Here is a 27,882-nt window from a genome sequence, read left to right on the forward strand (position 1 = left end):
GATAACTGTGTGCGCGCTCGTGAAGGTGAGTGGCGTGGATGAAGGAGTCCAACAACCTTGAAGAACGCATGTCCAGCCGAATAAACAGGCGACAGATGGAGGTGAGCACAACACTGACATGAAAACTGGCGTAAAATTAGTCACTTGCATATAACTAAATTAAGAAAAGTTCAGTGTATAACTTGTTACAGACGAGTTTTTGCTATATAATTAACTTATTACCTATTCAGCTTCTTTGTTTGTTTGTTACTGGTTGGTTGTTATTTAGCTGCAACGTCTTTCTTCTTCCAGGTCTGGCCGTCCTCGGGGTTTAGAGAAAACGCGTAGCAATTATATTCATTGTTTTGACGTGGGGATCCGTTGTTCTTTTCTTATGGGACGGTGGGTAAAGGGATTTAGTACTTGCGTGGAGACCAAAGTGCTTCTCATTTTCTGGAAAGAAGAGCGCCACATATCCTATCATTCACATTAATGCATTATTGGATTATTATGCTTCTGCGAAGTGTTTAATTAATTAGTGGAAGAACAAACCAGGGACATATTTAATATGTGGTAAAAATGGTTTTAGTGATAACCTAGGTAAATGTAAGTTTACTAGTTCATTCACATGCACACACAAAGATTTCTGCATGTTATAATTTAGCTATTAAAACTGAATTAAAATTAAAATTACATTGAAGATATATTCTAGACATATATGGACATTGTAGCATCACTAAATACAGATGTTTCCCTTTCCTAGCCTAACTTTTAATTTAACCTTTAAACTATCCTTAACAATTAGACTCATAAAGGCACTTGTAATTTGAAACTGATAGAGATAGGAGAATGATGAATCAGGTTTGTTAGATCAGGGAAAAGACCAGAATCAGTGTACGCCAAATCCAACCCTAAAAGTCAGTGCCATCATGTGAAAGACCAATCATCGAGCCCTGTGTGAGTTTTCAGTGTTTGGGTAAAGGAAAATATCAAGCTGCCCAGTGCTGTTTCCCCTCAGGACCCAGCGGAGTTGGACTAGTCGTCAGCACTTCTTGCTGATGTCAGATGACGTCCTCCATTCTGCAGGTGTAGCCTGAGGGGGAATAGCCACCTGACCAAAGCCCACGTCCAGCTCATACTAGGCTAGTTTGCATCTTTTGTTTATTGTGGTAACAACGCCTCATTTCTTGCATGGCCTTGCAAATTTTGCCTGAACCAACTTAATTTGGTTCCAGTGTGACATTTTCTGAGGACAGCTCGTCTTAAACCATATTGAACAACAGGAAAGGGGCTGTAATATGTAAGTTTCCAGGAACATTGGAGATGTCCTGCTAGAATTTGTCCTTCTCTTTAACCATACTTTTTTTTTCCTGTCCATCCAGAGATGTCCGGGTGAAGCTAGCCATAGTTTCCAGGCGACATGGTTGCCTGGATATGTAGCCCTACTGTCGTGGAATTAGACCTCCAGTCTGAGGATGGCTGATGGCATTTCGAATCTGAAGCGGCCATTTCCTTCCACTGAGTCGAGTAGCCACAGGGGTGTGACGAAGTGATTTATTGACGCTTTGCTTACCGAGCGGTTTTATTGATTCTTTCGTTGCATGCAGACCAAGCCAACTCACTCGCATTCAGTTCCACAGTAAAACCCTACCAAAGTCAGAGGTCCCTGCACCAGCTGGGTTCACCATGGCTGGAGCGCAAATTGTGCTACGATTGATTGAACAGCTCTGGGTTACTCTTGAATTTGGAGAACAGACACTGCAGTGTGTGCACGTTCACCCCAAAACTGATTTACAACATGCAGATTGGCACGTATGTGGTGTGTAATGGGCAACTTGTAGTCTGTTTGCCATTCCTGTCTCTGTACTGGTTCTTTCTAGGAAAGGCCAGACTAATATTGAACAGATGACTAAAATGAATGACGGCTGTGGATCTGTGTGTCATGTTTTAATTGCAGCTTAACCAACAAAATGCATTCCTTGTTCTGTAATTATTGCATTGTACGCAAGAGTGGTGTGAAATACAAGACTCAATGATCTCAGTAAACAAGTTTAAAAATATATAAACAAAAAAAAAAAAACAGGAGACACTGGAAGAAGCTTTGCCATATTGTGGTATCTGACCTCTTTCCTGACCTTGGGTCACCAACCTCGACTCACTATCCCATGTGAGTGGGCTGCCTTTAGAAAACGTTACATAGTCAGCTTTCTTATTCCAGCCTGGAAAATCATGGATCCAGACAACCTTTTACAAGAGGGAGTGTGTGAAATTTTTGCCGGTGTCATGGGTCGATCACAGGCAAGTTTCTTGATCTTGTGCATTCGTCTGCCACCTACTGATGTTTTATTATCTCCTTTGTTGGAGTTTTTGAAGCTTTTAAGAATGATTTATTAATCATGAGGTATTTCCATAGAAACCTCTCCCATCCTTTACAGGTGTTCTCCTGTTTGCCACGTTTGCCAGAACTTAATCAGGTAGGAATTTGTTTTGTTTCATCATTGTCAGTATTTTTTAGCCAATAAGCTTTCATTATAGTTACACACAGTATTTTACTGGGTGATGCCAAGTTAGCTCTTTGCGCATATATCCTCAACCTTCACCACCACGACACAAATACAGAGCTCTTTTCATATCAGCACCATTCTGCAATGGTGCCACTGCAAAGGATGGGTTTTTGCCTTTTAATACTGCTGCACACAGGCTTATTTGCCCAAAGTCCCTGCTGAAACTCATTGGCTTGAGGCCAGTTTCATTATCGAATTCTTAATCAACTTTAGAGATCATTAAACTTTTTAGTGCTGTGGGCCTCCAGAATCAGGTTTAGACACTATGGAATCATTAAGAGAACTCGGACTATTAGATGGTCAAACTGTCCATATTAAAGATGAGGAATTCTCTCTCTCTCTCTCTCTCTCTCTCTCTCTCTCTGTCTCTCTCTATCTATCTATCTGTCTCTCTCTCTCTTGGTCTCTTGCTCTCTCAGATGCTGTTGTGGAAGGCTAATTGGGGAACATGTGGAGCTTGACTCCATGTCTCGGGGCCGAGGCCCCGCCCCACCCATGTCGTCTCCGCCCTCAGGTGACAGGGAGGATTGGTCTGTGACCAAGCACACCAAGGCCAGCTCCACCGATGCCTTTGGCTCAATCGACTTCCAGGGCAGCACCAAGCGGACCTGCCGTGCCAAGGTACATTTTGGAAGACTAGCGAGCAGTGTGTTCATTTGGGAATGCGTGACTTCATATTCATCATGACTTCATCTGCTGTCATCAAATTTTTACCAGGTTTCATTACTAAAGTTTTCCTTTGGAGGTTCATCCAGAAAACCTGTAAACCACACGTTTGTTATTAAAGTCTAACACACTGGTTCTGTTCTGCATCGCCCTCGCAGTACGTGCGTCTGTCCTGCGACGCTAAGCCAGAGCAGTTGCTGTGTCTGATGCTGAGAGAATGGAACCTAGCTCCACCCAAGCTGGTGATCTCCATACACGGTGGGTTGGAGAACTTCCCTCTCCCACAGCGAGTGGGCCAGGCTTTCAGCAAGGGCCTTATCAGAGCTGCTGAGACAACTGGAGCCTGGATCCTCACAGATGGGTTCAATACAGGTTCGTGTGTGTGCGTGTATGTGCGGGCGGGGCACACACTATGCATAGCCATTTGTTTATTTGCTGCCATGTTTTTGTCTGTCCTCTGAAAGGAGTTTCTATGTATGTTGGAGATGCCGTGAAACTCTATGGTACCCATGAGCGCAGGAAGAGAAATGTCATTGGGGTTACGCCATGGGGCCTGGTGGAGAATCACAGGGACCTCATAGGACAAGACGTAAGCTTTTTATCTCTCATGTGTTTCCTCCCATTCTTACAGGATGTTTTTCAAGACCATGAGCTCCTGGATCATCAAGTAACTCTGTTAAAATGCCTTGCCCATACATGCTGGTCTTCTGATGCAGGTCTCCTCTCCATAACCAAGTTGAGACTGGTCTCTTTTTTTGTGTCATGGCTCTTAAATTATGGAACACTCTACCTTAATGTCTCACCTCTGCTCTTCACTTTCCTCTTTCAAATGGCAACTTAAAACATACTTCTCTTCTCAATATTTTCTCAACCTTTTTTCTAATAATAGTTGTGAATTAATGTATTACATGTGTTAATGTGTTTTTTTTAGATTTTCTCCATCTGTATTGTTATTGTAAAGCAACCTTGTGTTTTAAAAAGGTGCTATATAAACTAAACTTATTAAAATAACCCCACATGTATGGAATGCCAGGCAGTTCTGCTAGCAGTTATTTAATGATGCCAACCACTTGTATTTGATGTGTGATACAGCCAACCATATTAACAGGGTATACCCATACCCAGTGTCAGGTAGCTGTAACTATTAGCTACGTGTAACAGTACTTGTGTCACGTGGCAGGTTAATTGGCTGATGGTTTACCACACCTGTGTGACGTGGCAGGTTAATTGGCTGATGGTTTACCACACCTGTGTGGGGTGGCAGGTTAATTGGCTGATGGGTTACCACACATGTGTGGGGTGGCAGGTTAATTGGCTGATGGTTTACCACACCTGTGTGACGTGGCAGGTCTTGCGACACTACCACACCCTGGGTAATCCCCTGAGCAAGCGCTCCAGTCTCAATTGCCTGCATTCACACTTCCTGTTAGTGGATGATGGAACTCTGGGTAAATCAGGAGGCCAGCTGGAGCTGAGGAGGAGGCTAGAGAGACACCTCCACCGGCAGAGGATCCACCCCAGTGAGTGCGTGTGTGTGTGTGTGTGTGTGTGTGTGTGTGTGTGTGTGTGTGTGTGTGTGTGCATGCGTGCGTGTGTGTGTGCGTGTGTGTGTGTGTGTGTGTAGAATGAAATGGGACATGTACCAGCAAACTGTTCCACCCAGCATGTTTGTTACATGAACAGCTAGTTGGTATACCATATGAGTGTTATGAGTGATTGCTGATTACTATGCATTAAGATTGTCATGGATTCAGTATTATTTTATATTATTTTTCACCAAGAAGTCTGATCTGTGATATGAATTGAAAAACCTCATGTAGTTACGTGTGTGTGTGTGTGTATATGTATGTGTGTGTGTGTGTTTGTGTTTTCTTAGGACTGGGACAGAGAGTTCCCGTGGTGTGTGTGGTGGTGGAGGGGGGTCCCCCTGTTCTCTCCCTGGTGCTGGAGTATGTGAGCAGGACTCCCCCTGTGCCCGTCATCGTGTTTGAGGGCACAGGCCGGGCAGCAGACCTGCTGGCTCTGATCCACAAACAAACCGCTGTAGACAGGTGGGCATCACCAGCTACTTCACTTTTACCCATAGCGCATTGGTCTCGCAAACACAGGTTAAGATTACATTTCTCTGTTAATACAGGATTCTCTGATGGAAATCCTTTTGGTCTAGGCTTAATCTAGACTCAATGTAATGTGTGTCCTGATAATGTTTATCTCAAATGATATAGTTCACATTTAAAAAGTTGGTCATAATTTCATAATGCAGAGTAAAATGCCCAAGTCAGAACACAAATCACTTAAGATGTGGGTCAACATTGGCATATGATGAAGTGCTGTTAGCATATCAGGTTCCCAAAACCAGCAAACTTTCACTTACCAGTCCTACTGTTTACGTGCCTCCGACAGGAAGCTAGACACTGACATTAAGGAGGATTTCCTGCTGCGGGTCCAGGCCGTGTTCGGGGTGGGGAGGCCAGAAGCCTCTCAACTCTTCACTGTGCTCACCAGTTGCATGGGGCACAGGGAGATGGTTAGTAATGGAAGCAGCTGTAGGTCTGGGAAATGGGCCTTTTCCCATTCCAGACTGTTTTCCCGACCTGAATCCAGCATAGATGCATGTCCTTTAGGGCTGCGCAATACAATTTATTGGTGGATTCAATATTTTAAAATAAATGAAGTATGTATCATGGTATTGGGTTGAGTTTAAGTTGTGTGCACTGATACACACAGGTAACCATGTCAGTGTTTATCATTAGTGCAGATTAGTCATTTAGGAAATTTCTAATGACAGTACTAATCTTTTGAAATGAGTAGCCAAGGGAGGGGATGACTGTTTCCATAGTGACATTCAACTACCTTATGTTAGCAGGTAGTCACCCTGGGGCTTAATTTAACCACCGCTGTTACTGATGTTACTGCTTGACTTTATCTTTGTGTGCTTGATATCTTCACTGATTAGTATCAGCATATCTAAAACCACTCAGTATACACAGCATGTAACACTCAGCATGTAATACTCAGCATGTAACACTCAGCACACAGTCTCTTCCATGACATCCATTTGGCCCTCTGTTGGCTGGTAAGCAGGAGCTGTCATGTACGCTCCAGACATCTCATGGCCCTTTAGATTCACACCTATAGTACAATCACACCATTTCTGTACCATCGCCACGCTGCAGGGCAGTCTGCGCCTGGCCGAGGTTCCTGAAAAGCACCGTAGCACAAAAGATAATACAAGTGTTGCTGTGAATGATGTCTCTTGATTGTATATCTTACCCTTACTATTCAGTTTCATAATTCATAGCTCATAATTTACCACATATCAGTTTGGCCTGCATCTTAAAATAACCTTAGATTGTTGCTTTTCGCTTTAGATCACCATTTTTGACTCTGAATCGGAGGACCATCTGGAACCGGATGTGGCCATTCTGACAGCCTCACTGAGAGGTAAGGTGCCATTTTAAAAATATTTAAAGCTCCTTTCCAACTAATTTACACGTTTTCCTCCTGTAATGGCTAAATGGTGTTCATATGTATAAAGTATCCGAGTGCATCTTCGTTACTCTGTATTTCATTCTGTTACCAGGCACACCAGCTGATCAGCTGAGCATCACCTTGGCCTGGGACAGGGCAGACATTGCTCAGGAGCATATCCTGGTATATGGGCAGCAATGGAAGGTGTAGTAGAAATATGATATTCCATCCAGGCACTGTTGCATGGTGGTAGGGCTACAATCAGTCCATCTGCACAGCTAGATTGCAGTTACCTTAATCAGTTTCTGTGTACAATTAAAAAAAAAAAAAGTGTGTGTGTGTGTTTCTGGTATCTTCTGCGTGAGCCAGTCTGGTGTGAGAAATCTGAAAGTGTCTGTACTGCAGCCTTAGCAATGACTCAGTTTTTGTCGTTTCACTTTATACCTTAATACACTGATTTGAAATGAAATGATTACCTGAAGGGCCAAGTGTCGTCGGATCACCAGAATGTCTGTGTTCATTTAGAGGTGTTTGCACCACAGCTGTTTTTGTTCTAAAGCTCTTCAGGCTTTTGTCATGTGATCTTTCACAACCTGCATCAAGGGTTTTGTGTCCTTACAGGTCAGCAGTGTTTACTAGTTAAGTGTTTACTAGTTAAGTGTTCCCTTCTTGCCGCTCTAAAAACCGGCACATACTGAAGAAGCTAGATTTAAGTGTCTTGTATTCCTGCAAATTGTAACTTTAAGTGGGATATATTCCTAATTAATCTTACTGATTGGACATTGCAATTTGCCATGATTGTGAAATAGGTGGAAGACAATATAAATGAGTAACTAATGTTAATGAGTAGCTATTTACTGTCACTGGGTGTTGGTGGTATAATTAGTAAAACAATCTCATATAGGTTAGTACCATGGGTTGGCATTGCAGCTTTGTTTACACAATTACTTTTTATAATTTTTTTATTCTTAAAGAATAGCTAACACAGTGTTTTCACAGTGTAACAGATCTCTCAGACATTATGTATGTTGTTATTATTAGCATTGTTGTTTAAACTTTGAAAATTACACTATTCCTTTATTAGTGGTAATCTTCACCATCTTCCTTATGCTTTTCCTGGTGTGTATAATGTGGGTAGCAGGCTGAGAATACCAGACTTTTCAATTCTCTTCAACACATTCTTACTCCTCGCAGAAATGCCCAGGGTTAAGACATACAATCCCTCCATTGGGTTCTGGGTGTGACTCTCAGCCTCCTGCCAGTGAGATGTTTTGGAAGAGCTGTAGCGTAGGGGGAGAAGCCCAAACCACCTCAGTGGGCTTCTCTTAATCCCAAGAAGCAGTGGCTCTACTCTGAAGCCTTCTTAGATTGCAGAGAGCTCAACAACCCAACAACCCTGAGCAGCAACCTAATTTCTGCTACTTGTATTTGCAATCTTATTTTTTGGTCACTACCCATGTTTGTGACCAGGTGAGGATGGGGATGTAGGTTAACTTCTACATAAACAAATTCATCCTAAGATCCTGCTTCACCACAAGAGACCAATTCAGAGACTGTAACTTTGCTGGCACTGACCTGATCTGTTTGTCAGTCTCCCACTCCCTTCTTCCAGGACTTCCATGAACAAAATCCCAAGATACTGAAACTTATGCAAACGGGAAAGTTGGGCAAGTTTTCTCCCCTCACATGAAAGGAGCATTCTTTTCTTTTCCAAGGAAGTACAGATTAGGAGGTGTTGATCCACATGGCCACTTCACATTTGGCCACAAAGTGCTCAAATGCTTACTGTAGGTCCACCTCAGAGGCTGATAAGAAGTCATCATCATCATCTGTACATAAAAGATACCACCTCTAGCCTACTGTACAGGGCACCACTCCAGTCTTGGCTGCACCTTGATATCCTGTCCCTGAAAACCCCAAACTGGAGTGGAGCCACACACACAGTGAAAGAGTCAAACTAAATGCCAAAAATGTGACACAGTTCTCACTGCATTCATACAGAGAATGGACCACCCGAGGCAGCAACACTCGGTTCAACTATCAGGTGGATTCTTCTCTTCCTTACCCTACCATAGGATTTTCCCAGGAGGCTGAAGTGTATGATTCCCTTATAATTGGAGTACACCCTCTGGTCCTCCTTTTTTAAATCTAGGGACCACCACTTCAGTTTGCCTGTTTGATGGCACTATATCTATTTTTCATGCGACATTGAAGATGTGAGTTAACCAACCCTATCCAGTGCCTTCAACATATCTGGTCAAATCTCATCCACTCCTGCTAACTCACACAAATCTTTAACTACCATCTACAGAAATGGAATTTTAATCACCATTGTGTTCAGGTAGTACCTCTTGATATTAGGCCTTGTCCACTTTCTTCAGTGTCTTCATTCTACTGCTCAACAACATCTCCAGTAGATGTCAGCATTTCCTCACCCCTCCTTAGGTTGGGTGATGTCATGTCCTCCCCTATTGAGGCATTGAACAGTTTGCAAGAATATCTTTGGCACTACCAAAAGAGTCTTTCTCCATGGCCTCTTCAAACTCCTCCCAAGTCCTAGCTTTCGCTTTAGGTACAATCCTTCTGGGCCTCCACTGCATCTCTATAGAAACTCCAAGATAATTACTTGGAAAGCTTCTTCAACTTGATGGCTTCCCTCATAACTGGTGTCCATCAGTATTTTTCAGGTTTGCGTACAGGCATCATCAGTCTACTGGCCACAGATTCTTGCCACTGCTGCTACAATAAAGAATTTGAAGATGGTGCATTCTGCATCAATATCCCCTTCCTCACTCAGTACTTGGTATAAGTCCTGTTGGAAGTGGCAGTTAAAATTGTCTCTCACAGAGTGATTAGCCAAATTTTCCTAGACCGCCTGGCAGGCTCTCCTGTGCTGAACGCATATATACAGCCAAGACCCCTTTGGCAAATCATTCTCACCACCAAACAGTGATCTGAAAGATCTGCCCCTCTCTTCACCTGAGGCTGAAGAGCATATGGCCTGTCAACATGGCTTCAGGTCATCTGATAAAATTAAAAAATTGATCATTGACTTTTGGCCCGAGGTGCTCTTAAATCCTCATAAGGATCATTGTGTATAAATAAAGTGTTTGTTATTGACATTCCATAACTTGTGCAGAAGTCTAATAACATTTCCACACTTAGATTAAGACCAGAGTAATGAGTCCTCCCAGTCATGGCTCTCCAGGTATCTCCACCATTCCCAACATAGGCGTTGAAATCCTAAAGCAAGAAAATGGAGTGAGTAGGAGGGATTCTCTTAGGCAACTGATACACCTTCTCCAAGAAGACTGAATACTCTGAACTCCTATGTGGTGCATATACATGCGCACACACAAAACACAAAGGGTCTTACTCTTTGAGATTCGTAAACAATCTTCTTGTTCTCACTATAGTGAACTCCAACTGAGTGTCCCTCAGCTTGGGCCAAAGAAGTGACATTCCATGTTCTTAGAGTCAGTTTCCATCAACAAGTTCTAGTCCAACTGAAACTAACTCTTGCACACTACTCAACCACCATTGCATCGCCATGACAAGGTTGCGATCATTGATGGGGGTGATGGTTGTTTTTAAGTAGTGAACACCAACACTTTAAATCTTAATTGTGGGTCATTAGTGTTGCTTTTCCTTTAGAAGGATCATATTGCTCATGACGTTTACTGACTGTGGATTTAAAGGTTGACCTGATGGAGCACTTTGGTACTGCATTGAAGGTGGGGGCCCTGGAACAAGCCATGCTCAATGCTCTGTTGATGGACCGTGTGGGCTTTGTGAAACTGCTCATTGAGAATGGCATAACTCTGAAGCACTTCCTGACCGTGTCACGCTTGGAGGAACTCTACAACACGGTAACACACATCCAGTGCCCTCCTTCAGTCCTGCACAGTTCAAGTGAACTTCTTCACCATGCAGGTGGTGAAATTCCCTTCCATTGCTTACATAAAACATCACAGGGAATGTAAAGACAGACACAAGACTATACAGATAATGGCAGGTTTTATATCCTTGTAGGACATATTTTAGAGTGCTGATCTTAAATTATTTAATGTCCTAATAAATAAGTTACATGGCAGTGGTCCGAGATCTAAGACACTTTTGGAAATTTAGGTGCAGTGCATTTATAGAAAACAATTGTTTTCTTTTCTCTTCCTCACAGCAGCAAGGCTCTCCAGATAATTTCCTTTATCATATAATTGAGGAAGCCAAAAAGGTAGGAAACACTTAATTAAAGCTGTAGTCTGTGTAATTCAGAAACAGAGGAGTCTAATGCAAGGCTTAATGTAAATGAGGAGGTACATGGCAAGGTGCTGGTATTTTTGTTATATTGAATTATTGAAATTAGAACCAAGATGCCCATATCTAAACTGGCAGCAGGGTATAAACACAACCAAGTTATTTTATCATTTGCAAATTCAGCTTGCGCAAGCAAAATGCATGCTGGAAACGCACAGCAGTTACAATAGGTCATTAGTGGAATAATGCCCTACAGTACTATAGAAGTGGAGTAATGCCCTACAGTAGGTCACTAGTGCAGTAATGCCCTACAGTAGGTCATTAGTGGAATAATGCCCTTGATTATCATTGTTCTGATGCTATATGGCAGTGTATGGATATGATAACCAGCAATTATAGAACTGGCATCCTAACGGTGTGCTATATACTATGAGTCATAATCAACTGATACACGCACGGTTTTTGCTATGCACCATCATGCTTTGTGCAGCTGTTGAAACGTACTCTGATTGGCTGAGTAGACATTAATCAGTGACCACATCCTGCTACTCATGTTCCATGTCAGCCAACCCCTTTTTGTGCAGTAAACACATGGATGTATCTGTACTTAAAAACTGCAAGTGCCTTATGCATGTGCCTTCATGTTCTGGTAGTGTGTGGCAGTGTGTGGTTAGTGTGACTGCCTGTTCAAGGCAGGGTCCTGAGTCTCTTCTGGACTATGAGTGTAAATATTAATGTTGATTTGTTGTAACATTGATTTTTTAGGATCCTTATATGCACTTTCACAGTAGTACGCAATATTTGTGCAGATTTTATAATGCCCAATATTTGTGCCCTCAATTAATTTAGATCTAATTCGTTTTTTTCTAATTTAATTTATTTAAATGTAATAAAAGAAATACTTGCTTTGGATTTACATGTGGGGCGTTGTTTATTCTTTTGTTTAGACTGCAATTGTACCTCTGTCTGTCTCCAGTGCCGTCTTTCTGTGGGACATAAAATTTCTCTCATTGACATCGGCATGGCGATCGAATACTTGATTGGGGGAGCATATCGAAGCACCTACATGCGCAAGAGCTTCCGTGCTGTATACAACCAAATTCATTCCGCACTGAAGGTCTGTTCATCACCACTGCAGAGTACAGCTTCCACCACCAGCTTAAAGTCTTCATGTATTAAATCAGCGTTAGAGCAAAGTAAACACCAAACTGCCCCTTCAGGACCCAAGTTTGACAACACTGATGACCACAGGTCTTGTCACATTTGCACTTATGTTGTTTAAAGCCATAAAAATAAACTAATAATAATGTTTAATTTATATAGCGCCTTTCTCAAATTCAAGGTTGCTGAATAATTGCTTACTAGTACTTGACAACATAAATGTAATGAAAATGGATAGGAGACATTCTAGCATTGTTGTCTAGTGTAGCTCAACATGTTTGACCTGCTTGAATTGTCCTTTGTGTAAAATACCCCTCCATTACAAACCCCTTATGTATATATCATAGTCTGTGTCATGCCATTTACAGCATTTAGCTTTTATCCATAGCAACTTACAACTATGACTGAGTACAGCTTGAGCAAGTGAGGGTTAAGGGCCTTGCACAGGGGTCCAACAGTGGCAACTTGGCATTGATGGGGCTTGAACCAGCAACCTTCTGATTATAAGTCAGCTACCTTAACCACTGAGCTACTAGGGATTTTTTGCTGAGTTGTTTGCTCCAATGACACAGGAGGCCAGCCAGGAGGGCTCGGGGATGGTGGGTAAGCCCAGAAAGCGCGGCGTGGACCCAGCAACAGCTCCTCAGACCCAGCCCCCCTTCTTCCGCACGGCAGAGCCCTATAGGCGCAAGGTGCCCCTCAGCACATCTCTATTCCTCGCTCACCTGACTGACCGGTTCTCCCTGTCCTTGGATCACCTTTATCTTTTTTGTATTCCACTGTTATCTTTGGATCTCCAGTCTTTGGTCTTTTGTCGTTTTATTTGGGTGTAAATTGCATTTTTAGTCACTGTGTTTATTGCTTACGCAGAGTAGGGGTTTTCAACTCCAGTGCTGAGGCCCCACTGTCTAGTGCGGTTTCACATTTTCCCAGTCCTAAGGCACCCCATCAAGTGCTTGATATTTAGCTGATCATTTGTATCATGTGTACTAGAACAATTTAGAAAAAAAGAAGTTGTGTGAAGGGCAGTGGAATTTAAACCCTCTCATATAAAGCAGCTGTTGAAATTTGTATGTGCTAAAATAAGAGATTACTGAGATATTTTTATTCATTTCAGCAGGAGAACCCGTCTCTGCCCCATGAACTGGAGCTGGCATCGCCAGCCGAGCTGGGAGGCACGTCCTTGTTCGTGTATAGCATCAACGACCTGTTTGTGTGGGCAGTGTTGATGCGCCGCCAGCAGATGGCACTTTTTCTGTGGCAGCATGGTGAACAGGCCATGGCCAGGGCCGTGGTGGCCTGCAGACTCTACCGTGCCATGGCGACCGAAGCCAAGGAGAGGATCATGGGTGATAGCATTGCAGAGGAACTGAAGAAGTTCTCAATGTAAGTCCAATAAATATCTATATAATACTCATGAATATATTATGATTTATTCTTGTCAGTAGATTGTGATATAATTTAGGATGCTAAGATTGTATTTCCACTTCCCATGATCAGATTTTCCTTCTAGTTTACCCTTGGGTATGCCACTCTTACCTTTGGGTATGCTACCCATATCCTGACTACCCTGAGATGCTTAATGAGGTCAAAGCCAAAGCTGTTTAGTCCATAGGAAACTCAAGCCACTCCACATATGTTCTGTTCTGAGCTCAGTAGTACTTGGTTGCCTGGTTTAGGGTACATAAATAACAGAACTTGTCTGGCTGTGTGTCTTGAGACCCTCTGACCTGTTACCTAATCACCATTGTGTAGAAGGTAGCCAGGTTCATTCTGCTAGTGACAGAGGCTGTGAGATTGATGGAAAGATTTCCTGAACTGCAAACAATTGCATGATATCCCTCCAAACACTACGTTTACCTGACACTTTTATCCAAAGCAACTTACAATTATGACTGAGTACAACTTGAGCAATTGAGGGTTAAGGGCCTTGCTCAGGGCCCAACAGTGGCAACTTGGCATTGGTGGGGCTTGAATCAACAACCTTTCAATTACAAGTTAAGTACCTTAACCACTAAGCTACCACTGCCCACTAGGGCTGTCACTCCATCTCATGCTGGTTAAACCATAAAAGGAAATAAGACATGAGGAAATGGCTTATGTGAAGGATGAAACCTTCACAAGGTCAGGATGTCCACTGCTCAACTGTACCAATGCCCATTTATGTCACTCCTCCAAGAGAGTTTGGTCAGTTGGCTGTGGACCTCCTGGACAAGGCCTTCAAGGAGAATGAGTGCATGGCCATGAAGCTGCTGACCTCGGAGATGACGGACTGGAGCAACTTCACATGCCTGCAGATGGCCGTGGCTTCTGGTCTCCGGCCCTTCGTGGCCCACTCCTGCACCCAGATGCTCCTCACCGACCTGTGGATGGGCCACCTTAATATGAGGAAGAACTCGTGGGTTAAGGTGCATTGATAGGGGCAGTGTTTGAATGAACCCTTGTACTGGGCATACAAACAACCCTTGTACTGGGCATACAAACATGCATACAAATCCAAGTTTCAGCAGAACTAGTAATGGCTTTGTGCAGCTAATGTGTGAACACTTAACAAGTGAATGTGCTCTTTGATGGTGACATTTTATACATTACCATATCTGGTCATGCCTGAACATACCTTCTTTAATGGACAGATATCGTCTTATAATTGCCTTGTATATATATATATATACATACCTTCAGCTGAGTTGTATGGGTTGGCTTGGCGAGTCACACCTTCGGCTGATTATTGATCTGTGTCCTTCACACCCTCAGATCATCGTGAGTATCCTCCTGCCCATGGCCATCCAGCTGCTGGAGTTCAAGAGCAAGGCCGAGATGTCCCACATACCTCAGACGCACGAGGCCCTGCAGTTTGGGGTGGAGGCGGCCAGTTCTGGAGCTCCGCCCACTGAAACAGCGGTGCAAGCAGTGAGAGGAGTTATTTTCCTTTGCTGGTTCTCTGCATAAATCTGACTGTCATATGTCATGTGCTTCTTGTGCTTGCTACGTCTGAAGGAGCAGTGCGATGCGGAGAGTGGGAGGAACTGTGCTCAGAGCAGGTCAGGTCTGGCTGTACGGTGTCTGCCCTGGGCCAGAAAGGTCTATGACTTCTACAATGCACCTGTGGTCAAATTCTGGTTCCACACGGTGAGTCTCCAACCTGCCTTATGTCTCTGATAGCATCGCTACATCTCTGTCTGGTATCACTTCAACTCTGTCTGGTATCACTGCATCTCTGTCTGGTGTCACTACATCTCTGTCTGGTATCACTTCAACTCTGTCTGGTATCACTTCAACTCTGTCTGGTATCACTGCATCTCTGTCTGGTATCACTGCATCTCTGTCTGGTATCACTTCAACTCTGTCTGGTATCACTTCAACTCTGTCTGGTATCACTGCATCTCTGTCTGGTGTCACTACATCTCTGTCTGGTATCACTTCAACTCTGTCTGGTATCACTGCATCTCTGTCTGGTGTCACTACATCTCTGTCTGGTATCACTTCAACTCTGTCTGGTATCACTTCAACTCTGTCTGGTATCACTGCATCTCTGTCTGGTGTCACTTCAACTCTGTCTGGTATCACTGCATCTCTGTCTGGTATCACTGCATCTCTGTCTGGTGTCACTTCATCTCTGTCTGGTATCACTGCATCTCTGTCTGGTGTCACTTCATCTCTGTCTGGTATCACTGCATCTCTGTCTGGTATCACTGCATCTCTGTCTGGTGTCACTACATCCCCGTCTAACTCTGTAAATTTACCTCACTATCATTCTTTCTCTTTACTGGTTCATATGGCTGCTTCCTTTTCTTCTTCTTCTCCTACTCTCTGTCTCTGCTGTCTTCATCTCTGCTCTTCCCTTTCCCTTGACTGTATGTTCCTTCTCCTAACAGGTGTGTTAGGTGTGTTTTGCCTGATGTGTGTGTGTGTGTGTGTGTGTGTGGGTGGTCTGATGGCTGCAGATGTCCTACCTGGCTTTTCTCATGCTCTTCTCCTACACGGTTCTGGTGAGGATGGAGAGCAGGCCCAGTGCTGCAGAGTGGCTGGTCATTGCATACATCATCTCTACTGCCGTGGAGAAGACCCGGGAGGTGAGAACCTGGAGAAGACCCTTCTGCGTATTGCCAAGCACGTGTCAGAGCTGTGGTAGTACCCAACCACAGAAATACTGTCATATATATCAGTGTCTTTTCCAAATCCATATCAATTATAGCAATAATTCTACCAATATGTCTACTGTGCATATTAATAAAAGTGAATGGTGGAGTTCATCTGTGGAGTACTAGCTAAGTTTAGCTTCTGATCATTGTTGGCAATAAGCATATTGGTTTTGTTTAGTTTAGTTTAGTTTAGTTTAAATAAGCCAAGAGACAGTGTGGAGTGGGACTGTGTTTTTAATGCTCAAGCTTCCTTTAGTGCTCCCAGCAGTTAAAAATCTCCCTCTTTTGAAGACTCGTTTTATCTGAACACTGCGGGAGTCAAAGGTCTTCAGCACCATGTCATCTTGCCCGCTTTTATATGGCTTTCGCTGAGAAGGGACTTGTTTTCCTTATTCCACCCCTGAAGACACGTCTTTGTGGCTGTGTGGCTAATCATTGAATGAATACAATAGCTTTTAGCGCCACCATTATGCCCAATGAATGCTAACACACTTTGTACACAAAGACATGGACAGATTTTGTGGTCACAAAACTGGGGCAAGAAAATAGAGAACAAATGAGGAAAATTAATCTCTGTCCTTGTAGTGAACGGCGATACACGTTAAGCTCAGTGATTATGTTCTACGGTCATTTTGGCAATTAACCTCTTACATTCCTAGTAACCAAATACTACATACTGTTCATATTATTTTCGCTGTAGTTACTGAATAATTCATAATGGTTACTGAATAATATGCCTTAGGATTAAGAGGTTGAACGCTGAACATCGGTGACACATTGAGTTTGTCAGTATGCAGGGAAAAGTTTTGAAAAAGTGATGTTTTCCTAGGCCATACCTAATGAATGATCTGGTTTTCTGGGTCAAGTACATTAGAGTAGGGGGAACACTAAACTGTGTGGTGCTGTGATCGTGAAGGACAGAGCCAAAAGAATACTGGCTTTAAAAATAAAACTTCTAAAGTGACCTTGAGAGTTCAAAAAAAACATTTTAACTCAAAATAATACTTGCAGCTTTGTAGCTTTTTTTTGGGGGGGGGGGGGAAGAAACTACACGTTTATGTCTTTTTTCTTCTTTCACTCTCTCTTACCCATCTTTCTCTACGTCTACCTCTCCCTCTCCGTCTGTCCATCAGTTGTGGGTATCTGAGCCGAGGAAGTTCAGGAAAAAACTGAAAGTGTGGTTCAGCGAGTACTGGAATATTAGTGACTTCATCGCCATCTTCCTCTTCTTCACGGGCTTGGTCCTGCGCTGTCAGTCGGACCCCGCCCGCACTGCTGGGCGCCTCATGTACTGCCTGGACATCATCTTCTGGTTTGTCCGTCTAATGGACATTTTAGCCATTAACCAGCAAGCTGGACCCTACCTCACCATGATCACTAAGATGGTACGGTTTAACGTTTCATTTTTTTAAACCATGAAGACCAAGAGTTTGGTCTGTTACTGAGGTTTTTTAAGATATTACTAGTAACTCGCATTGTCCTATTTTGCCACTGACCCAAACAGTAGATTTTAAGGATAGCTTCTGATAGCACCTGAGAGCTTTAGCAATCAGGTGTCCTTACATTGGATCTTTGCGTGATTCACCATCCTTGTTTTGCTCACTATCCTTACATGTTTATGTGTAATTCTCTAAAGAAGTGTGTGTGTGGTGGGTGTGTGTGGGCAGATGAGCAACATGTTTTACATCATGATCATAATGGGCATCGTGCTGGTGAGTTTTGGCACGCCAAGGTGGTCCATCCTGAAGCCGGACGAGGAGCCTTCCTGGGACCTGCTGAAGCAAGTGCTCTTCCAGCCCTACTTTATGATGTTTGGAGAGGTCTATGCTGGAGAGATCAACCGTGGGTAACAGAGCTAAAGGTGGGGGGGTGGGGGGGTGGGGGGGGGGTTGAGAATGAGAGTTGGTGGAGAGTGTGAGAGAGCAAGAGATGCGTGCATTTATTGCCAACAAGACATCTGATTCATACAATCCATGATGGCCAATGAGCTGAGTTAATACAGGGAAGGAGAGACATGGGACAGATGATCTTACTGTCTGGTAGGGCTGTGCAATTAATAAATCAGTGTCAGTGTTGGCTTTTGCTATATTGATAGTGTAAAAGACTGCTAGTATGCAAATGAGCTCTCTTAACAAATCGCAAGCCAGTACGCAAATGAGCTCGCTTAAGAAATCGCAAGCCAGTACGCAAATGAGCTCTCTTAAGAAATCACAAGCAAGTATGCAAATGAGCTCTCTTAATAAATCGCAAGCTGTGTGTATTCTGACCAATCTCCCATTCCAGGGGAGTATTCCATAGCTGATTTAATAGTTGATGTCACACATTAGACATAAATGAATTTTGTCAAAGTAATGCATAAACATAAACCGTAAACTGCAGTCACGTGACAAAGTGTTCACCAGTGTAATGCAATGTATTGCATATTGCAGTCAAATACTTGCGGTTTCCTTTTAGGCACCCCTACTTCAAACACAGATTTTCCATTGCTAGAGTGATCATTCTCTGCCTTTTGGGAATAGTTTATCTGATTAATTTTCTGTTTTTATTGCAAAAACCTAAAATATAACAAGTGGTTGATTTCTTTTAATCATTTCTTCTCTGTTTGGCTCAGCACTACACTGAACATTTAACATTTTAGATCCACTAAATATTTTAACATTTTAGATCACCTAAATGCTTGTTCATTACTATTCCATGTCACAGCACCAACCCAAATCCCATTACCACTCTCATCTCATTATGCTGAACACTCTACAGTTTAGTGTTTGCTCTCCTCTACCATTGAATTACTTTCTTTGTCTCACATACACCTCAACAACACACTGACTAGAAGAAGTATTGAGAGCCACTGGTTTATTTATATGTATTTTCCTTTGTTTTGCTGACAGCCTGCGAGGCAGACCCAGACTGCCCTCCAGGTTCTTTCCTCAACCCACTGCTGCAGGCGGTCTATCTCTTTATGCAGTACATCATCATGGTCAATCTCCTTATTGCCTTCTACAAGTAAGTGCTAATGTGTGCCAGGTGTGTCAGAGCAGGGGGGACACTAAACTGTAATACTGTGCCAGGTGTGTCAGAGCAGGACACTAAACTGTAATACTGTGCCAGGTGTGTCGGCGCAGGACACTAAACTGTAATACTGTGCCAGGTGTGTCGGAGCAGGACACTAAACTGTAATACTGTGCCAGGTGTGTCGGAGCAGGGCACTAAACAGTAATACTATGTCTTGTGCATCGGCGCAGGACACTAAACTGTGCAGTACTATGCCAGGTGTGTCGGAGCAGGACATTAATCTTTGCAGTACTGTGCCAAGTGTGTTGGAGCAGAACAGTAAACTGCAGTTCTGTGCCAGATGTGTTGGAGCAGGACACTAAACTGTGCAGTACTGTGCCAAGTGTGTGGGAGCAGGACACTGAACTGTGCAGTGCTGTGTCGTATCAGTACCCCCCCCCCCCCCAGAGTGAAGTTCCTGAGCCAGCTAACCAAGGTCTTCTGTAGATGCATTACCTGTATCTGGTTTGTCAAAGGTATGATGCTGTTAAACAGTAGATAACAGTAAACAAACGTTAAAGCCCAAATAGTGTTTTAGAAATCTTAGAGAGCGTGCTTAAGATCTGCTGATCATCTTTAACCGTTAAAAAACCAAGACATGCACAAATGCTTTTCATTAGTTAGATGAGGAAAGGCACACTGTCAGGGCCTGTTAATATGCCCCTGGCTGGATCGGGTGCATTAGATGTGTGCAGTTTCAGAGAAGCACTTTGAGGAGTGCTGACATAGAACATTTCACTGGTCCAGGAGTCGACAGACTGAAATCATCCTGCTAGACTGTTTTTTATTCTTTTTTTTTTTTGCATTTTTCTGTATCTTAGCAAGACACATTTGCGTGCAACCTGTACTTTGAAAAGATTAATGATTTTCCTGCAGTATTTCTGCAATTGGGAAAAGGTGGAATTACCACAAAACCATAACCCATTAACACAAACACAGCTTTCTAAACACCTTTTTGCACTGGATCAAAAGTGAAAACTATCCAAAAGTGACTTTCACAGCCCCACCTCACTATGCTCCTCACCCCATAGTAACGTTTACGTGCACATGAAGACCATATCCAACAAGCTGTGGAAGTACAACCGCTATCGTTACATCATGACCTACCAGGAGAAACCCTGGCTACCCCCACCCTTGATCCTCCTGAGTCACATGACCTTGTGTGTCAGCGCACTGTGGCACCGAAAGCGTGGGGCAGCGGGACAAGAGAGAGACTCGGGTCTCAGTAAGTGGCTTTGCTGCAGCTCGGGCTAGCACGCGGGAACAAATGTTTTTCCATCTTCAACATTAAAGGATTCTTACCTGTTATTCGCTCTCTCTCTCTCTCTTTCTCTCTCTCTCTCTCCCCCTCTCTCCCTCTCTCTCCCTCTCTCTCTCTCTCTCTCCCCCTCTCTCTCCCTCTCTCTCCCTCCCTCTCTCTCTCTCTCCCTCCCTCTCTCTCTCTATCTCTCTCTCTCTCTCCCCCCCTCTCCCTCTCTCTCTCTCTCTCATTCTCTCTCTCTCCCCCTCTCTCTCTCTCTCTCTCTATCTCTCTCTCTCCCCCCTCTCTCTATCTCTCTCTCTCTCTCTCTCTCTCTCCCTCTCTCTCTCCCCCCCTCTCTCTCTCTCTCTCTTTCTCTCTCTTTCCTTCTTTCAGAGTTGTTCTTGGCTCCTGAAGATTTAAAGAAGCTACATGAGTTTGAGGAGAAGTGCGTGGCTGCGTATTTCCGTGACAAAAATGAAAGCCAGAACAGCAGCCAGCTCAACCGGATCCGATCTGCCTCGGACAAGTACGTTCCCCCCACAGCCTCCGTGACTGTTATCATGGTGTTCTCCATGTACAAAGTAGAATTAAAGTAAAAAATAAGCAGTGGGATGGAATTGTCACTTGTAAAGTACTACAGTACATTTCTGAGGTCTTACCCACCTGATCTGATGATCTGATGAGATGGGTTGGTGGGAGGAATATGAAAAATTGTGTGCACAGAATCTGATAGATTAAGATGGAGAGTTTTCTTTGTGTGTGTGTGTGTGTGTGTGTGTGTGTGTGTGTGTGTGTCCAGGGCAGAGGAGATGGTGACCACATTGTCAGAAGTGGCAGAGAAGGTCCAGTTCATACAGGAAAGCCTTCAAACCCTGGATGGTCACCTGGGCCGGCTGCAGGACCTGTCCGCCCTAGCCGTGGACACACTCAACCTCCTCTCGGCGACTGACAACAGGCAACATGAGGCTGTCCTTCTTGGCAACAGCCAGCCAATCAGAAGACCGTATCAGCAGCTATCTCACAGCTGGAGCCTGCGGATTGGTGGGAACGTCATGCCCAACCAGGCCCCTCTGTCCCCGAAGGCCTACCGCAGCACTCCACCCTCACTGTTGCGTGGGCTTGGGCTGGGCAAGAAACATCCTTCCCTGGAATGGCCACCAGGGGGCGGTGCTGGTCTATGGGACAGCCAGCCCAAGTGGGTGTTGGGAAACTTGGATGGGGATGATAGTGTTTTTAGATGTAGGCTCAACGGAGACTCATATGAAGGCTCGCCGGCAGGGAACCGCCTTTTGCACGGCTCTTTCTCTCACCTATGGGGGGTGCCATGGAGAGACAGGATGTCATGCGACTCGTCCGGGCCGTCCTGTCCCAGCTCCCCCACAGGACTCTGGGCTCCTGAGTCCCACCTGCGTCCCAGCCAGGAGGAGTCGATGGAAGAGGAAGATGACGACGAGGAACGGAGCGTCTCCAGGGCCTCGAGTCACGTCTTTCTCCTGCCTGACCCCCAGAGTGAAACGGGCAGACGGATGGGGATTCTGAACCCCGCTTTCTGTGGTGATGGCGAATTAGCCAAGCGGCGGCCGTTCAGGAAGTGGCCTTATGCCGGTCCAGAGCAACAGCTGGAGCACAGCCGATCCCTCTCAGCCAGTGTTGAAACCCTGGCCATGCCCAGAGCAAGGACACCAAGGCACAGCACTACAGGTGAAGACACAGTGCCCCCTCCAGGGCAGGAGGAGAAAGGTATTGTGTGTTAAACAGGCTATTTAAAGGTGTACTTTGTACTATAAACAAGTTCTCCAGTGTCAGAGTTGTGACGTGCCAATCTAACAGCATACCTGGTGCTCTATTCGTGTTTAGTATCATATTGAAAGTTGAGTGGAACCTTTATGTAGTCCTGTTGTACTAGTAACATCTGAGACTTTTCAGAGCAATGTGTAAGCAATTTGTGGACTATTCTTTACCTTTATACAGTTGTATGTTTTCTTGCTGACAGAACTGTCCCGAACCTTGGAAAGAAAGCGATCATTTGGCAGGAAGTGTGTAAAAATCCAGGAAGGCAAAGCAAAGAATGTGAGAAAATTTTAATCTTTTTAAATTAAACATTAAAAGCATAACTTCATCTCTTTCTTCTCGGCTCATACGCCAGCTCTTTCTCTCGCCCGCCGAGCAATGTGCCTCCTCCCACACAGGTAAGGAGGTTTGAAAAGTGCACGCACACGGTGGAGTCCAGCCGGAAGAACAGGGCAAAAGGGAAGGGCTTGGCTGGACGCAAGTTCCGATCGTCCGTCAGTCTGACCCAGCTGAGTACGTCCCTTCCTGATCCAGGCCTCCACCCTTTGTCACTACTGCTATGTGAATGACCATGACCTTACATTAATAGTTAGAGTTACTTTCAGTTATGCTTATAATTTGTATCGATTTTTCCCTCTTAGACTTCGATCAAGTGGATTTCTCACAAAAGTCACTGGGTCCGGTGAGTGTCCATGCATTTGCGTTCAAGACTCATACAGATTGTCGCTCCTCTCCTGTTGTAGACACTGGATTAAAACTGGACTAAATGTGACTTGCTCCCCACCAGAACACCAGACGCTTGAGCCAGTCTGCGTGGAGCAGCTGGTCCCAGTCTGTCAGCGGCAGGTCTTCGTAGGTTGCATTTTAAATATCTTGGCAAAAAAAACAAAACAGAGAGTATACATACCTTTTCCTACTTTAGAAACTTTTCCTACAAAGTTTTTGAATATTGAAATAATTGCTCCTTTTTCTAAAGAAAATTTAAAAATGAACAAAACAGTAAATAAATGTTATGACTCCTCCTCTTCTATTTGCAGAGTACAGAGCTGGGTAACAGGCGAGGGTAAGTGCACAACACATCAGACTTTTGTTTTCACAGATCGTTCATTGCTTTTTAAAATTTTGTTTAATGAAGCTCATTTAGAATCACGGTGTCCTTATTTGTCTTTGTCTGATGTGTCCTCACATGTCTGATGTGTCCTCACTTGTCTTTGTCTGATGTGTCCTCACATGTCTGATGTGTCCTCACATGTCTGATGTGTCCTCACTTGTCTTTGTCTGATGTCCTCACATGTCTGTTGTGTCCTCACTTGTCTTTGTCTGATGTGTCCTCACATGTCTGATGTGTCCTCACTTGTCTTTGTCTGATGTCCTCACATCTCTGATGTGTTCTCACATGTCTGATGTGTCCTCACTTGTCTTTGTCTGATGTCCTCACATGTCTGATGTGTCCTCACTTGTCTTTGTCTGTCTGATGTGTCCTCACATGTCTGATGTGTCCTCACTTGTCTTTGTCTGATGTGTCCTCACATGTCTGATGTGTCCTCACTTGTCTTTGTCTGATGTGTCCTCACATGTCTGATGTGTCCTCACATGTCTGATGTGCCCTCACTTGTCTTTTTGTGTGTATGATTTTTACACACCGTGTTCCTGCTGTTAGCAAGAGGTGCATTGCTGAAATCAACTGAAGACTTGGACCCACATTACTCAGGTGAGCTGGAGCATGTTCTGCTGTGCTCTAGTGTGTTCTTTTGTGTTCTAGCTTATTCTGGAATGTTCTATTGTCTTCTAGAGTGTTCTGGCTTGTTCTGTCAGAGCAGCGCTCAGTTAAAAGCCATCGCCCGGTACTGCTGTGGACTCCTTCTGAGCTCTGCAGTAACTCGGTTTGCTCTTCTTGTTCTAGCAATGGAGAGGAACAACCTGATGAGATTAGCACACACGATACCATTCACACCTGTCTCCCTGCTGGGTGAGTTGGATTTGGGCTGCCAAAATGTCCTCTGTTTCTCTCTGATGTTACACTGAGAATAGCTGGCACCTGGGTTTATGTTGCTCTAGTTGGTTCTGGGGTCAGTTTGCCATTTAAAGGGTGGAGCAGGATTTGGGTAGGAGGACAAGCAAAACCAGCTCAAATGATCTATATCCAAAATATAGCATTTATTGTTGAAGTACAGCATTCATTTTTATTATTTATAGTTTGAGTTTTTAATGCAATATTTGGATCATAATGGCATCACTCTGACATTGAGATGTACTGCCCTGATACCCTGGCTCAGGAGGAGATGAGGTGTGCGTGTACACTCTCGAGGAGTCCGACTCCGAGTCCACTCTGATCGGCACTTCTTCCTGGTGCCAAAGGGGGCAGACTGCCGTGCTGCAGCCCATTACCCACCAGGGGGCGCTGGACGGCGGTCTGCGCAGAGCCCTGAGGGTGGTGTGTACCTGGGCCGAAGGAGATGTGCTCAAGCCAGGCTGCGTGTATGTGGTGAAGGCTTTCAGGACTGAGGTGGTGCGCACATGGCAGAGAGAGTTCCCCAACAGTACCTCTCTTCATCTCTGCTTAAGGGTATAATAATAATAATAATAATAATAATAATAATAATAATACATATCTGTATCGATAAAAGCTCAAAGTGCATTAATTTTGCTGGCATTAACATATGCATCATCAATGTGTATATTCTGTGAAGTTCGCTTTTGAGACTTCACATTAATGGCTCTTATATCTGTCATTATGTAATAATTGAATCATTGATTATGGCATTACCAACTACGGTATTTTTCTGTTTTTGTTTATGTGCTCTGTTTGATTCTGTTCATACACAATGTTGTCCTGTAGGAAATCCAGCAACAGAGAGCAGCTCAAAAGCTCATGCAGGTTTTCAACCAGGTCAAGCCCATAACTGTTCCCCACTCTCTCAGGTTAGTGGAGTCATCGCGACAGCCTCCAACCGTTTCCGGGAAGTGTTTGGCCCCCTTGGCATTGCATGCATATTTGTTCATCCGGGAAGTGTTTGGCCCCTTTGGCATTGCATGCATATTTGTTCGTCCTTTCACCAGGTTCCTGGATGTGTCCTTGCTTTACTGGCCAGCTGAAGGTGAGTGGCTGACCATTGAGAGGAACATGAGCGGCGACTTTATGAAGTATAGTAACAACACCGGGGAAGAGATTGCGCCCTCTTGTGGCCTGGAGGAGACAGTGCTTGCTTTCTCCCACTGGACATATGAGTACACATGCAGAGAGCTGCTGGTCCTCGACTTGCAAGGTCTCGATCTTCCGCTCTGCTCCCACCGCACCCCCCACCTATTACAACAACCTTTAAACCTGAATTACTACATGCTAGATGTTAAAGTTACTTGCTTTTCAGGTGTGGGCATGGAGCTGACAGACCCCTCTGTGATCAGGGTGGATGATAAGAGGTTAGTTTTCAAAAGAATGAACAATATAAATTGAGTGGAGGCTTTTATACAGATGTCACTGTGTATTACAATTTTCAGGTTTCACAAAGGATCACCTGATAGGTTACACAACAATTTGATATTATTAACAAAAGCTGTTCTGTTCATGGGTCTTGCTGAAACCCTGCTCCAGGGATCATGTGTAAGATTCTTGGGATATAAAGTGACACGTTACAGTTTGGCCACTCCTTAATCTTTTCTGCGGCTCATGGCGTCAGTCGAGGGGCCTAAAGCCGCAGTGCTGAGCGCTACGTTGCGGATGAGTGTGAACTCAGTGCTGCCCCCTGGCTCTTCCAGCTCATCTGAAGACCTGGTGTTTGGGCCAGCCAACCTGGGGAATGATGCCATCCACCACTTCATCCTCAAACACACCTGCAACTCATGCTGTGGGAAACTGGGGCTTTCAGGTGAACTCTCTGGTGCTGGTTCTCCCTGTATGTCTGTCATCCTCTCTCTCTCTCTCTCTCTCTCTCTCTCTCTCTCTCTCTCTCTCTCTCACACTCTCTCTCTCTCTCTCTCTCACACTCTCTCTCTCCCCCTCTCTCTCTCTCTCTCTCCCCCCTCTCTCTCTCTCTCTCTCTCTCTCTCTCTCACACTCTCTCTCTCTCTCTCTCTCTCTCTCTCTCTCTCTCTCTCTCACGCACTCACTGTGTCCTGAGAGGCAGAGAGAGAAACCAGACGTGCAGGTAAATATCACTCAAGTTACAATCAGCCATCTCAGAAACACTCACCCAGAGAGAACAAACCTCACCTGACCTTTACATTAATTAAACAGATTAATTAAACAGTGAATAACAATTTAAAAAAAAACAAACAGGGAAAAACAAGCCAGAATAAATGAAAACAACAGCAGCAGCAAAGCAAAATTCCTAATGAGCCAGAAATGATTGCATTGCTGTGAAGACAAAGGCATGCAAGCTGAAGGCCTGGCTTCCTATGTGCCTTGTGGAAAGATGTCTTTGATTACATATTTAATAGCTTTTTGTGTGTTAGAGAGTGTTGACTTTGATTAGATATTAATTGCTCTCTCATGGAAGAGAGGAGATGCCTGTTTCCAATCAAGAGGGAGGGCTTTCTTCAGAAGTGTGGACAAAAAATTAATAAACAAACAAAAAAATTATGCCACACAATATTTCAAAGGAGCTTTTTCTCCCCCCTTTCCAAGAAGCACACAAAGTCTAAACAAATTTTTAATGATAAATCTAAAGATGTTATTTAGGATATCAAGAAAAGTGTGTCCATGTGAAATATCATTCGTGTGCTGTGTGTGTGTGTGTGTGTGTGTGTGTGTGTGTGTGTGTGTGTGTGTGTGCGTGCGTGCGTGCGTGCGTGCGTGTGTGTGTGTGCATTTGGTGCATCAGATTTAAGGAAATGCAGTGGTCTTCAGAAATCCAACTCTGACTCTGATGAGGACGTGAGCATGGTTTGACCCGTGACCCAGGATTATCATCTTTATTTTTGTTGCTATGGGAATGGGTTCAGCCCATAATCTGCTTCCTAACACTTCTGATTGTGAACCCAAGAAGAAATTACATGTCACTGGTACTTTTAGATTTGGAGAATTTTCCCATGATTTCACCACTGGTGTAAGAACACAATGTCAGACGTCTAATGGGAACGTGGGGACGTGGGAACGTTTTGTTCCTATAAGACCGGAGCACAATGTAGTGCAGATGTCATTCCAAACTAATATGGAAATTTGGATAGAACATAAGGAAGTGGGAAGTGTGAATGTCTAGCACTACACATGGTCTCCCGGTTGATAATTGTTTTATACCACTTTATATACAGTACATGTTTATATATACTTAAGCTTATTAACAATAACGAGACTAGAATAACTAGAGAAATGATTGTAGTTTGATACTATAAATGAGAAAACAATTTGCATTCATAAAATTGTCTTTATTCCCCACCCCCACCCCCACCCCCCACAAAGAAATGAGAAATAGCTACAAAAGAAATAAAATATAGACTTCAAAATCATGTAAGTCCTTCAATAGCGTGTGTCCATTGCCTGCTATGTACAAAGTAGGAAGGAACTTTTCAGGAGCTTGACTGACTGGAGCGCTTGCCACAAATTTGCATTGCGAGCAAATGC

General features: G+C 44.0%; 1 protein-coding gene across 5 annotated transcripts; it reads left to right on the forward strand.

The window, feature by feature from the left end:
* trpm6 (transient receptor potential cation channel, subfamily M, member 6) lies at positions 1–27,703 on the forward strand. 5 transcript variants are annotated; one of them, XM_027027896.2, is made up of 39 exons: positions 1–101; positions 2,198–2,277; positions 2,415–2,453; positions 2,963–3,164; positions 3,368–3,581; positions 3,674–3,798; positions 4,558–4,729; positions 5,086–5,260; positions 5,613–5,736; positions 6,581–6,653; positions 6,793–6,884; positions 10,415–10,549; positions 10,858–10,911; positions 11,911–12,051; positions 12,668–12,787; positions 13,213–13,481; positions 14,275–14,503; positions 14,850–15,005; positions 15,093–15,224; positions 16,040–16,168; positions 17,371–17,622; positions 17,905–18,079; positions 19,126–19,240; positions 20,320–20,513; positions 20,925–21,057; positions 21,331–22,271; positions 22,525–22,601; positions 22,721–22,835; positions 22,964–23,004; positions 23,110–23,174; positions 23,360–23,385; positions 23,983–24,033; positions 24,226–24,291; positions 24,599–24,888; positions 25,162–25,244; positions 25,383–25,588; positions 25,691–25,742; positions 26,079–26,188; positions 27,143–27,703. In XM_027027896.2, exons 1-39 carry the CDS (start codon positions 39–41, stop codon positions 27,208–27,210), a joined length of 5,784 nt encoding a protein of 1,927 aa, XP_026883697.2. In that variant the 5' UTR covers positions 1–38; the 3' UTR covers positions 27,211–27,703. The 5 variants fall into 5 exon arrangements, with proteins under 5 accessions (XP_026883697.2, XP_026883701.2, XP_026883700.2 ...); XM_027027900.2 differs by having other exon boundaries at positions 21,331–22,232; XM_027027899.2 differs by having other exon boundaries at positions 14,850–14,996.
* The last annotated feature ends 179 nt before the right edge of the window (positions 27,704–27,882 follow it).

This window comes from Electrophorus electricus, chromosome 5 (genome assembly GCF_013358815.1).
Source record: "Electrophorus electricus isolate fEleEle1 chromosome 5, fEleEle1.pri, whole genome shotgun sequence".
NCBI classification, from domain to species: Eukaryota; Metazoa; Chordata; class Actinopteri; order Gymnotiformes; family Gymnotidae; genus Electrophorus; species Electrophorus electricus.

Excerpts from the sequence above, each read along its gene's own strand:
- trpm6 (XM_027027896.2), top strand. The coding sequence starts at position 39 with ATGAAGGAGTCCAACAACCTTGAAGAACGCATGTCCAGCCGAATAAAC. Across the intron at positions 20,514-20,924 it reads AGAGAGAGACTCGGGTCTCA|AGTTGTTCTTGGCTCCTGAA; the intron begins GTAAGTGGCTTT and ends TCCTTCTTTCAG. Across the intron at positions 21,058-21,330 it reads ATCCGATCTGCCTCGGACAA|GGCAGAGGAGATGGTGACCA; the intron begins GTACGTTCCCCC and ends GTGTGTGTCCAG.